The sequence below is a fragment of the Rattus norvegicus genome, chromosome 3 (assembly GCF_036323735.1).
Source record: "Rattus norvegicus strain BN/NHsdMcwi chromosome 3, GRCr8, whole genome shotgun sequence".
In the NCBI taxonomy this organism is placed as follows: Eukaryota; Metazoa; Chordata; class Mammalia; order Rodentia; family Muridae; genus Rattus; species Rattus norvegicus.
In genome coordinates, this window is record NC_086021.1 from 38,848,054 (window position 1) to 38,861,689 (window position 13,636).

Sequence of the window (13,636 nt, forward strand, 5' to 3'; positions counted from 1 at the left end):
CTCAGGAGGAAAAGGGAGGAGGATCTCTGTGAGTTTGAGGCCAGCCTGGTCTACAGAAAGAGCTCCAGGACAGCCAGGACTACACAAAGAGACATTGTCATCAGAAACCCTGTGTCAAAAAACCCCAGAACAAACAAACAAATAATATATTACTTAAAATTGACAAAAGGTGCTGAGAGGTGGGTTAGTAGATGAGAGCAATTACTGCTCTTCTAGGGGACCAGAGGTTGGCTTTTAACGCCCACATTAGGCAGCTAACAATTACAACTGCCTGGAACCCCAGCTCCAGAGGCGTCCAACACTTCCTGCCTCCACAGGCATCCACTTTCACATGCACAGATTCACATTCAGGTACAACATAATTGAAAGAAGAAAAATAAATTTTAAAAAGTTACACAAAGGGCTTGGGGAGAGGGCTCAGTGGTTAAAAGCACTGACTGCTCTTCCAGAGGTCATGAGTTCAATTCCCAGCAACCACATGGTGGCTCACAACCATCTGTAATGGTATCTGATGCCCTCTTCTGGTGTGTCTGAAGACAGCTACAGTGTACTCACATACATGAAATAAACAAATCTTAAAAAAAATTACAGAAAAAGATGTGTTTGGTCTCCTGTACTGTGTTGCTTCCTTAGACTTCTTCTAAGACTCTTTACCTGGGACTTAGGTTAAGAACTAAAGAACACCTTTGCTGTGGCATGGACATTGTCAAACACCAACTAGTGGTGGGGGTGGGGGTGGGGTGGGAGTGGGGGCGGGGTGACAGGAATTACTTTCAGCAATTACCAGAGTATTTCATGGAGAAGTAAGTAGTTCAAATCCATGTTGTAATTGCATAGGTTAATTTTTTTTTTATGTATTTTGGATTTTTTTTTTTTTTGGTTCTTTTTTTCGGAGCCGGGAACCGAACCCAGGGCCTTGCGCTTCCTAAGCAAGCGCTCTACTACTGAGCTAAATCCCCAACCCCTTGGATTTTTTTTGACACAGGGTCTCATGTAACCCAGGATGACCTGGAAGTTGCTATATTCAAATTTATGAGCATGTGGAAACAATTTTCATTCAAACCACAATGTTAGCCAGTTCCCACATCTCTTATTTTAAAAGTTTTCCATAACAGTAATTTTGAAGTTAGGGTTGCAAGCTTCATAAATTGTTGTTGCCTTCCTTTGTTAATTATGTGCTGGGGGCTGGGAGAATTAGATTTCAGAAGCAGAGAAAGACCTTCTTCTCAAGCAGTTGAGTGGTAGACTACGACACCTAAACAAGTTACGCCAGGAAGCTCTGGATCTAGAAGCTCAGTTGGAAAAGCAAAGAAAAGAAATTGCTGAAAAGCATGAGGAGATCAACAGTGCGCAGCTGGCCACAGACCTCCTGGACTCCAAAGACCCAAAGCAGGTGAGTGAGGTGGGCCCTGACGTTCTCCACAGAGACTACTGTGACTTTGTATCTGGGTATAGATGGTGAATGCCTCACCACTTTTAATGGCAGGGTCCTTCCTGAAAGGCTTCATTTGCAATACGAATTTAAGTAAGATAATATGTATGTATATTCATACATTATTTGTACATGTATACATATAATTAGAAGTAGATCTAATGTGATATGAATATTCATACCAAACATTTATGTCTACAACGAAACCACCTAGTCGTGAACGAATCAGTTTTCAGTAAATGAAGGCTGCATGGCACACTGTTTGGGGGCAATGGTTGAATTTTGTTGTATTCGAGAGCAAGAGAAATTTTCTTCAAAGTGTTCTATAAATTTCCTCCTTAAAGACAGGAAGTGCTGAAGCTGGGTCAGGGTCAGAGGACTTCTGTATCTCTAAGTTTTCATGCAGATAATACACAAACGTTGTTTGCTGTTTCTATTTATTTTGTCCTTAAAAATAAAACATTTCTCTGGAGTTTGTCCTCCTGTGTTGTGAAATCAAGATGGCTAAATGATAGGGTCAGACTCTTGTCTCTTTCTGTCAAAAACACCCTAGGAAATTTTACTAATGACGTATATTTTAGCCACTGTTCTTTTATAAGATAAAACTATTTCCTTCATATTTTATTGTTGCAGGCGGAATTGTAAAGTTATAATTAAAAAAATTAAGATCTCTGAAGTAACAGAAATCAGAATTTAATGTGATAAGGACAGTGCACTAGAAATGCTTTAATTTCTTGTCAGATTTCACTTTAAGCATATCAGTTTTGTTTGTATGTATGTATGTACATATATATGCATATACATATGTATATACATATGTATGTGTGTATGTATATATGTATATTATATGTATATACATATGTATGTATGTGTGTATGTACATATGTATATGTATATATGTATGTACACATGTATGTATGTATCTGTAGAGGCCATGGAATTATGACAAGGATAAACTAATTGTCATAAGTATGAAATATTTTCTACAAAGAAACCTAAGCCTTAGTAGTCATACTGAAGGTGTTGTTTTATTTGTGTGTGCATGCATATGTAGTGTGCATTTGTGTGTGCACACAGCATTGTGTGTATGTGGAGGGCAGAGGTCAGTGTCCATTTGCACCCTCATTTGCTTTCTGTTTGTATATTAATGAATTCATTCATTCATTCACTTATTTTTGAGACAGGCTCTCTTACTGAGTCTAGAGCTAATTAATGCAGCTAGGTTGGCCAGCCAAAGAGCTTCAGAGATTGGCTTCTCTCCCCTCCTCCTAAGCCCCCACTGGGTTACATGGTCTTGTTCTGTGCCTGCTTTACAGGAGGCCTGGATATCCAAATTCAACTTCTCATGCTTACGTGCCCTTCTCCCCAGCCCCAAAAGTCTTGATTGATCATTTTCAAGAATTTTTGTCAGATGTCAAAAATCAGAGATTTTCTAAATAGCGTGATGTATCACAGTCAGCAGTATCTTCCTGTATCATGTGTATATATTACCTTTCATCTATGAAAGGGTTGCAGTAACAACAGAAAACTACATCCTCCGGCAAGCAAGACCGAAGCAGCCTGGTGGTCCTGAGTCGGGTGAAAGCCTGAAGTGTTTGTTCATTCAGCAAGTGACCATGATGTTCTAGGCGTGAGGGGAGTTTAATTTTCACTGTATTTCTGTGCAGTATCACATAGAAGAAAGGGCTAAAACAACATCTTGTTTTGTTGTTGTTGGTTTGGTTTGATTTGGTTTGGTTTGGTTTGGTTTGGTTTGGTTTGGTTCAGTTCGGTTTGGTATTTTGAGACAAGGTTTCTTTGTGTAGCCTTGCCTTGTCCTGGAACTCAGAGAGGTTCATCTGCCTCTGCCTCTGCCTCTGCCTCTCCAGTGTGGGGATTAAAGGTGTGCACCACCACCTCCCTGGGTTTTGTGTGTTTGTTTTTGTTTTTGAGGGACATGCCTCAAGACATAGTTTCTCTGGGTAGCCTTAAGGGTTGTTAGAATCCATTTGCTCAGGTGCTCAGGTAGGAGTCAGGCACACAGACCAGGCTCTAGTCTGACGCCACAGCCCAGTTCTCAAGTTTTCCACTTGGAGAGGTGGAAATGTGACTTAGGAAAACCAAATTACTTGTCCCTCATCACTCGTAGGAAGGGATGGAGCCCTAGCCTAAGCTAGTACCTCAACTCTCTTTTACAAAAGGATTTTAAAAATCCAAAAATAAAAGTGAAAAATAAAATCTCAGCTCAGAACCAAGCCTGGTCAGATTTTTTAAAAATACGTAAACATTTTATTAGATTTCAAAAGGGAAAATGGCGTTTAAGAATCAATCCCGTTGGGGTTGGGGATTTAGCTCAGCGGAAGAGCGCTTGCCTAGCGAGCGCAAGGCCCTGGGTTCGGTCCCCAGCTCCGAAAAAAAGAAAAAAGGAAAAGAATCAATCCCGTTTTAGTTACCAAGCCTTCCCAGCTAGAGGAACAGTTATCACCGGGCAAGCGTAATAAAGATTTGTCCTGCTTTCCTAGAGGGAATTAGCTTACTTATCTTTCAGCCTTTGGGCGTGATTGGCCCTCGGGAGCTTCCTGTGTTTTGATTTAAAGTTGGGGGCGGGGCCTTCCCACAGAGACTGCTGGTGACTGGACTAGCTCGCTGTCACTCACGCTTGACGAGGAACATGGTTTGAGGCGCTGGGAAGTTACTTGGGCACAGAGGCGCTTGCAAAGATGTGGCTGTCAGAGAGGGAAGTGCACATGAATTTGAAGACATACTTAGGAAGCTTTCTGCACATTGCTTTTGTTCTCCACGGCTCAGTTATAACAGGAAAGATTCGGAGTTAAGGTATGGTCATTCCTCTGTGTATAAAGAAAGGGCTTGGAAGGAGGAGGAGTCAGATCTGTAAGTTCCTGTTTTTACAGAAACCCTATTGTGAGCTCCACCGCCATAGAAACACTGCAGATCCTGCTGTGGCACCGCGTGTTTAATGATAGCATTGGCATCTTTTGAGCCGCATGCTTGCCCTGCATGTAGAGGTTGCAGTGTACTTTTAACAGTGAATTTTAAGCTGTCGATTGAGTACAGTAGGGTTACTTTTCATTCTTGAACCACAAAAGTGCTTGATTACTATTAGGATATAAACTCTCACCTACTGTAACTGTCATAGGAAAGATTTAAGATGGATATTTGGGGAGTGGAGAAAGGCGATTTGAGCATCCCGTCAAATTTACCAGTGGTAAATAAAAGCTGGCATCGAAGGTGGTGTGGCCACTCATTTGCCCTCCGTTTGTTGGAGAGGAGGGGACTCTCAAACTAAGCCCGTTCTTGTAGAAACTGCATGTCTTAGTTGAAAACCTTAGCACTTGTTGCTCCGCTCTAACTGTTCTCCTAAGGACTTCCCCTCAGTTATTGTTCTGTTCTTCTGATCCTCTTGGATAAGGTTGGAGTCTTGGGAGTCCTGAGGGTAAGGGTGGAATGAATAGGAAGGCACATCTCTCTGGGGAGTTTTGTGTCTCCAAATGAACTGTTGCCCAAGGAGACTGGTCAAGACATTTGACTGATCTGAGGTTCAGGCTTACATTTGTGGAGTGGAAGGTTAGACTGGATCCTGGTTCTGTTTTCTCCAGCACACCTGAGAGGGATATGCTCCTTTCAGTTAGCAGACGCTCCATAATGCCCCAGTTGTCAGGGTGCAGGAACTAGACGGTGCATGGGCCCCTGAGGACTGTTTCCCCAGAGCGTGGCTAGTGTAAGGGGTACGCCTCCCGGGGCCCTACCACTGAATCCTTGCTGAGATAAATGGTTTTTGAGCTCACTCTCTCTCCGTTCCCAGATAATTATATCTAAAAACAAAATGTTTGCATAGGAAATGGAAAATAAACTTGAATCCCACGTGTTTATTTATCAGAAGTCTCCATTTCCCCAGCCTCCTCAAGAAACCTTTAGAAGTACATTTAAATATACTTTTTTCAATTAAAAAGACTTTAGCTATAAAACTCCCAACCTAAAATTTTTGTAAATTTTACAAATAATAAGTAAAATCTCTTAGAGTTCTTGTACACAAATATATTGCTTATTTATACTTTGGAATAAGCCTTTAGATATTCCCTATAAATATACTGTCAGTATAACCAGTGTTTTGAAAGCCTTTTTTTTTAAAAAAAAACATATTTTAGTGCTATGCATATAACACTGAAACATCTATAATGTGTCCTTGAAAAATGGCTTCCCCTCTGCTCAGCTCTGTTTTCTCATCTTAGATCACCCTAGAGTTAAACAAGAATCATTTATATTTATATGAAAATACTAAAGGGCCTAATTCAGGCCCTTCACATTTTATTTTCAATACTGGTTATTAAAATGTTGCTATGGGTTATTATTTTCAAGAGTTTTAAGATCTCGGTTGTACTGATTATTCTTTCCCTGCCATTCAGTCCCATATGAAAGCCCAGAAGAGGGGTAAAGAGCAGCAGCTCGACATTATGAACAAGCAGTACACACAACTGGAAAGCCGCCTGGACGAGATACTTTGTAGGATTGCTACAGAGACTGAAGAGATCAAGGACCTTGAACAGCAGCTTACTGACGGTGAGAACCCGGTGTGATTTAGGGAGCATAGCTTCCACGTGAGCAGAAGATGCCCACACGGTCAGCCCAAGACTTAGTGGGTCCAGCTCAGCTCTTGTTACTAGTGTTTGATAGAGACATTTGGCTGAATATATCTAAAATGTTTAATAAAATTTAAAGTATTTTGTGTTATTATGGTGTGTTACACTGATGACCAGTGAATCAGGTTTCAGTAGGCAAGAAGTCAGTCTGATCAGGAAAAGCTTGGTCATTGATTGTCTTCTGTGGCATAAAATCCTTCCAGGAGCCCATTGATATTAGGAAACTTACTGTCTAGTTATAGAAGGTGTATAGAAAGGAGGCAGATTTAAATACATTCTCAGAGTAGAGGAAGAGGACAGTAAATCGGGTGTGGCACCGAGAGCCTGAGCTCAGTATAAGGAAAGGTTCCACTCCCTGGTTGTCATTCTGTGTCTTCAACTTGTTTAGTTGTTGAGAGAGGCTTTTTAAGTTTCCATAAAATATCCTGCAAAATAGCAGGTGACAGCACACGCTTTTTAAGTACTTAATAAAAAATGTATGTGTTTGGGTGCTATGCCTTATGTCTGTCTGTACCACGTGCATGCCGTGCCCATGGAATCCATAAGAGAACGTTGAATACCCTGGAACTGAATCTCTCCAGCCATGATACCTTTTTACCCTTCGGGGTATATATTTATGCTGCCGGTCCGAGGTTGGTGTTAGTCTTATATATTGAGTGGTCTTATATTGTATATTCAGGAAGAGCTTACATTTTTATTATACTTACTTACTTTATTTATTTTTTATAGACATGGTTCCTCTGTGTATCCTTGGCTGTCCTAGAACTTGCTCTGTAGCCTAGGTTGGCCTCAAGCTCACAGAGATCCACTTTACTCTGCCTCCCAAGTGCTGGGATCAAAGTTGGGTAGCACCACCACCCGACAATGCCTTTTTTATTCTTTTAAAAGAAATTAGATTTTTACAGCATTATTCAGGCATTCTGTACACATTGGTCATAAATATGCTTGTCTTATTTATGCATACTTGTACAATATCCCTGTGTTATAGGATATAAATTATCTTCAAAGCTTAGATATATATAATAAGAAGCTTAGACTTTCACTGTGGGCTAATAACCAATCACAAAAGCGACAAACTTCTCTAAAATACATCCGACCCCTCTGTTTTCATTGTGCGTAGGCCAGATAGCAGCAAATGAAGCTCTGAAGAAGGATTTGGAAGGCGTCATCAGTGGGTTGCAAGAGTACCTGGGGACCATCAAAGGCCAGGCAGCTCAGGCCCAAAATGAGTGCAGGAAGCTGCAGGATGAGAAAGAGACACTGCTGCAGAGACTGACAGAAGTCAAGCAGGAGAAGGACGAACTGGAAATAGTTGCCATGGATGCAGAGAATATGAGGAAGGTAATGGTTCCTTTTTCTGCTGTTTGAGCTTCAGAAGGAAATGAGGTCCGAGTCCAGTTAGCAGCAGGCACCAAATAACTGCACCCGTGAAGGTGCTCCTGCCTGAGACGGTGCGTATGACATGGCTGGGTTTGGTTTATGCAGCAGTTACAGGGATGGCGAGGCCCGTCTTCCTGTTACTGCTGATAGCTGTCATCCTTTACAGCAGACAGACACGATTACATTACACCTTCCATTGTTGCCCATCCTCGATGCTTCGAGGATTTCCCTATGTCGTTTTAATGATCTTTTTCAGATAAAATCTTACTATGAAGCTCAGGCTGGCATTGAACTTGTAACTCCTGCCCCTCCTGCCTGAGTTCACCACACCAGCAGAAAATATAATAGTTTGTCAATTTCATGTTTGTCAATCTGCTGAATTTTAAAAGGTGTCTTCCTCCCAACTTTGTGTTATGAAGGATCTCACATTTGCAGGAGTATTGAAAGAGTGGCAAAGTACCTCCTTAGACTAGTAAGTATTTTAGCTTGGATCTATAAACATATTCCTTTTGTCTCTGCTCAGAAAATCTCACACATCACCCTTTCATCAGTCTGCTCTTAGGCTCCAGTGTCACTGTAGTGAATGCTATTATTACACCTACGACAACTCAGGGTTCTTCCTAGGTTCAGCTAACCGTTAACCACCTTCAGATTGTTACAAGTATCCCCACAATGTCTTTTATAGTGGTGTGTGTCGGGTGTGTGTATGTGCGTATGTGTGTGTGCACGCGTGAGTATGTATGTACATGGTGTAGGTGTGTAAGTGTGCACATGTAAGTGCAAGTGTAAGTGTGTGTATGTGTGTACGGATTAGGCTGGTATAACTTTGGATTGCTCTTCCTTCTGTATTTCTGCCTGATGGTTTCGCTGTGTGATTCATTCCTCTATGCTCCATATAAAATAGTGTCTTGTTTTAGCTTTATTTTCTCCAGACATTGGAGAGGTTACACACTCTTCATTTGTTCTTTTTTTTTTTTTTTTTGGTTCTTTTTTTCGGAGCTGGGGACCGAACCCAGGGCCTTGCGCTTCCTAGGTAAGCGCTCTACCACTGAGCTAAATCCCCAACCCCATGTTTGTCTTTCTTAGTGACTAACACTGGATTGTTGTTAGCCCTTGGTCCAGTGACTGCCGTCTTTAGAATGCCAATGCTTTCTTGTTCTTTTGTTAAGGGAATAATATTTTGGTTTAATCAGAAAGATGTGGGCTTCGTAGTCAGAGATCTGGGTTCATAGCTCACCTCCTCTCTCTAGCTGCACAGTGCTGTGTGATCTCTGAGACAGTTCTCCAGTCGTTTACCTGTAGACTGTAAGTTCCCATTCAGAGCTGTCATAACCGGTTGATGAAACAGTGAATGGAAACGTGAAGTCCAGGGAAGGACAGGCCTTACTTACACTTCATTCTCTTTTCTGTAAATGTTTTCCCACTCCTGTTTTCCTCATATACTTTCAGACTGTAGTCACACAGATAATTATTTTGGAAAGCAACGTGTCAGTAACTTGGTGAATTTTCAGGTGACATTTAGTAGAAGAGTTTGGATTTTAACCTGGATATGCCAGCATGGCCCTCCATCCTGTTCATAAAGTCTTTCTGTGCTGGGCAGTAGCAGTTGGCCAGCATCTGGTGCTCAGGTTGGTTACGGTGGCTTGCAGATGCTTATGCAGCACTCAGGATGCTGCTTTTAAACATGCTGAACCTTTGCAGGAGCTCGCAGAGCTGGAAAATGCCCTCCAGGAGCAGCATGAGGTGAACGCATCCCTGCAGCAAGCCCAGGGAGATCTCAGCGCCTATGAAACTGAGCTAGAGACTCAGCTGAAACTAAAGGATGCTGAAACCAGCCAGCTCAAGCAGGAGTTAGAAAACCTCGTAAGGCGCACTCAGGTAAGTAGGCGCATATGCCAAATACAAACTAAGCAGCCCGCGCAGTCCATCCCTCCTTTGAGATAGCATCTCACTAGATAATGTAGCCCAGGCTGGTCTAGAATTTATGGAACTCATCCTGCCTCAGCTTTGTAGTGCTGGGGTTACAGGCATGAGCCACCACTGGACCTGGCATAGTCTTAATATTAAATGCTTTTAATATGATGGATGTGAATTGGTGGAACATGTGAAAGAGCATATTTTGGGAGTCTGACATTCTGAAGTCAAACAGGAGCCCTGTGTAAAGCGTGGCCAGATTGTTTCATGGCTGCTTGGTAGGTAGGAGTTGATACGTCCTGGGTTTCCCTTCTCGGAATAGCTCTGTTTAAGTTGACTTTAGATTGTAGTTTGCTGTTTCCTTTTATGATTGGTTGAAAGATCCACTCGTTTGTTATATATTTATACATTAGAGGAAATAATACTCACTCAATAAGCATTGCCTCTGAGGATCTGTCCTGAGGAGTTGGTAGTCCAGCAAGTTAAACAGGTTGGGGGTGGGGGAGGAGAACAGTTCTGAAAGAGCCAGTCGTGGATAACCACCTTTAGAAAGGACCCCTCATTGGGGCACGGGGTCAAGTGGGAGTGAAAGGGATAGAAAAGGAAGGTGGGAAGCCTTGATGAAGGGTTAGAGAGGGCAGGGTGCTGCAAGAACTTTATACCTCAAGACAAAGAAAGTGCAAAAAGAAGGTAACAGTCAAATGGGAAGAGTGGAGGTGGGCACAGTGGCCTGTCCTTCATCAGAGTGAGATGGCTCAGCAGTTAGGAGCGCCTGCCTGACTTCTCTCCCAGAGGACCCAGGCTGGATCTCAGCACCCACGTGGTGACTCACAACCATCAAATCCCAGTTCTAGGGGATTCGATGTCCTCTTCTGGCCTCTGCAGGTACAGACATCTATGCTAACAAACACAGACATAATAAAATAATAAAATGTAATAAATAGCAAATGTAATAAAGTAATAAAATATAAAGTCACATGCTTCAGAGTATCTGTGTGATTAGGAAAGGAACCAAGAATAGGTTTGTGCTGTAGTGATTAGTGTTATGTATCAGTATGATATGTTATGATCAGTATCTTGCCAAGTGTCAGTATTGTGTTTTTCAAGAGCACTGAGTTTTATAAAACCCTTGGCAGGATCAGAGTAACAAAAAACAGCAGGTTGGGAGAAAATGAAGTATAAGTAAATATGGTTTTTTGTTAATAACAGTAAATAAAATTTCTAAATGCCATCTCTTTAGAATAAAGTCTTTTTTTTTTTTTTTCGGTCTGCCCTCACTGCTGTCTTTTGTACTTGATGATAAGGCTTTTTCTCTCCCTTGGTGGTGCAGATATAGGCCAGATTAGACCATACTAAAGTAGATAAAGGCAGGTTTATTAGGAGGCAGCCCTCTCCGGTGGGTTTCTTGATCTCACAGTAGAGGTCAGTGAAGTCATACATCCAGGCTAAAGCAAGAGGAGCTGGGACTGTGTCCATACAGGGTCAAACACTGACCTCCCTGTGAGGCACTCTTGAGTGGGTTGCCAGAAACAGAGAGACAAGAACCCAGAGTGTTCTCTGTGTGGGTGGGGCTAGGAGAGGAAGGGCAGACAGTATTTCCCAGCTTGTGCAAGTTGGGGCTTTGGAGGGTGTGTGTGGTGGTGGTGGTGGTGAACAGGGTTTCTAGCCTAACACTTTTATTTTAGGTAAGTCTTGACAGAAATGTTTTAAGAACCTTGACGTTCAGTTGGTATTGAAAGCAGTACTCTACCCTTAATTACCAGGATTGGGCTTCAGACCACATAGAAAGTATAGAGCATAACGAACGGATCTGGTCTCTTGGTTAGATGCAGAGTTTGTAGATATGCTGACATGTCAGATCTGAGGCGGAGACTAGTCAGCTGCTATTTTGCTTTATTTTGTTGTTTTTTCCTTCTTCCCTTTTTCCTTCCTTTCCTTCTTTTCCTTCCTTCCTCCGCATCCTCCCTATCTTTAACTCTCTTTCTCTTTCTTTCTTCTCTTTGAGATCAGGTCTCATTTTGTAGCCCAGGCCAACTTCTTACTCCTCCTGCTTCAATTTCCCAAGTGCTGGGATTACAGCAATGTGCCACCATGCCAAGCTTCCAAAAGTATGAGTATGAGTGTTGCCTGCAGGTGTGTCTATGTAGCACATGCATTTTTTGCAACCCACAGGAGCCAGCAGGTATCTAATCCCCTGGACCTGGGGTTACAGATGGTTGTGAGCCACCATGTAGGTTCTAGAAATTGAACCCAGAACCTCTGGAAGAACAACTAGTGTTCTTCACCACTGAACCATCTCTCTAGCCCCCTCATTTTTAATAGCTATGTGAAATTTTGATACAAGTATTTGAGGACCACAGTTTACTGTTAAAGGTGGGTGCTGGGGACTACCCTAAAGACTCTAATGGGGTATCTAGGCTGAGCTAATTCTGATGTGCATTCCTTATTAAGTATTGATAGTCAGAAGGGCATGTGGGAAAATGATCTTGGGTTTTCAAGTTTGAGAGTATAAATTTAGAACTATAGCGGTGCACAACGCATGTGTGACTATATATTTGCTGTTTCGGGATGTAAACTATGACTGTTTTGTGTGTTGATATCATTGCTTCCTCTGACAATAGCTAGAACAATCGGTGCTTCAAACAGAGCTGGAGAAGGAAAGACAGTCCCTCAGGGATGCCCTGGGCAAAGCCCAGTCCTCAGAAGAGAAGCAACAGGAGAACAGTGAGCTCCGTGCACAGCTTAAGCAGCTTCAGGTAAAGATCTGTGCTCGGACCACCCAAAGATGGTTTTACTCTGGCATTTAGCAGCCAGCTCTGACATGTGCTAAGCAGCTCGAGTTACTAGGTAGAAATGACCTCTGGGGCAGTTTCTTTGGAACACTTTCCCAAGTGCTGGGATTAAAGGCCTGTGCCACCACACCTGACCTTTTCTTATTCTTTCTTTCTTTCTTTATATTCTTTTTAAGATTTCTTAAAAATTATAAGCAGTTCTCATAGTATTCTCAGTAAAGATGCTATTAAAAATGTAATCAGTACCTAGGAAGCGCAAGGCCCTGGGTTCAGTCCCCAGCTCCGAAAAAAAAAGAACCAAAAAAAAAAAAAAAAAGTAATCAGTTTCTCATCTTTGTGTGGGATCATACAGATCCCTGTGTGTGTGGAATCTTACTGGATGATTAATTTTTATTGAGCTGGAAAGATGGCTCAGCCATTAAAGGCTAGGCTCACAGTAAAAAAAAATACATAATTTTTATTTTTTACTATGAAAATTTAAAATGATCACAAAACCAGAATAACCCCTTTGGACCATTGCCTGATTTACTCAGTTATTAACATTGTCTCATTTTAGTTTACCTTTTTCTTTGAAATATTTTAAAGAAAAATTTGAATTGGGAGTAGTGGCTCCTGCCTTTAATCCAGCACTCTAGAGCCAAAAGCAGGTGGATCTCTGTGAGTTCCAGGACAATAGGGCTACATAGTGATGCCCTGTCTCAAAAAAGAAAAGAAAAGACCAATATATTTTTACCTAGAAATACTTACTGTGCAACTTTTACTGAAATGCATTTGCGATGCCTAACCTTAAGATGACACTGTAGCGTATACTAAATGCATTTTGAAGGGACACTGGCCAGTGTGAACTTGGCAAACATGGCTCTGGATGCTAAAACCATTAGATTGCATTCCTAAAGCTGGCTACCAAGGCCTGTTCCATTGTTTGGTCCCTTCCTCCTCCTGAGGCCGACTACCAAGGTCCAGAAATCAAAAGCCCCTTTGGGGACTAGAGAGATAAGGAGCACTGGCTGCTCTTCCAGAGGCCCTGAGTTCAATTCCTAGCAACCACATGGTGGCTCACAAGGATCCATACTGGTATATGATACCCTCTTCTGGCATGCAGGCAGACACACAGGCAGACACGCAGGCATACATGCAAGTAGAATATCTACATACATTAAGAAAAGAAAGAAACCCTTAGAAACCCCCTTTGGGTCACCTAATTAACATGCCCAATTAAAATATACTACCGAATTGTAGCCCATTCTAACACAGACCACCCCTCTCTCTCTACTTAAATTATACCTGCAAGGTCAGCTGCTGCTGTTTTTGCCTGTGTCAGAGAGCAGCGACTTTAATTTTCTTCCCCCCACTTAGTAAAGTGAGAATGGGCGTTTGGGTGTGGTCTGTGGCTGTCTGGGGTCTGAAAGGGAGCCCCCACTGTGTGTGTAGGGGTCTCCTGCACACTCAGTGTAAGGAAAAGTTTCCTTAACACAAAGCTT

The 13,636-nt window shown here is 42.1% G+C and overlaps 1 protein-coding gene across 9 annotated transcripts in view; it reads left to right on the plus strand.

Annotated features, from left to right (window-relative positions):
• Cntrl (centriolin) overlaps positions 1–13,636 on the plus strand; it is a 72,261-nt gene that overhangs the window by 22,479 nt on the left and 36,146 nt on the right. For 8 of the 9 annotated variants that reach the window (XM_039106229.2, XM_039106231.2, XM_063283970.1 and 5 more), the window contains exons 11-15: positions 1,199–1,393; positions 5,836–5,989; positions 7,190–7,410; positions 9,151–9,327; positions 11,985–12,119. In XM_039106229.2, coding sequence (XP_038962157.1) covers positions 1,199–1,393; positions 5,836–5,989; positions 7,190–7,410; positions 9,151–9,327; positions 11,985–12,119 — 882 coding nt within the window. The remainder of the gene's footprint in view (positions 1–1,198; positions 1,394–5,835; positions 5,990–7,189; positions 7,411–9,150; positions 9,328–11,984; positions 12,120–13,636) is intronic. The other variant, XM_039106230.2, reaches the window with a different exon arrangement.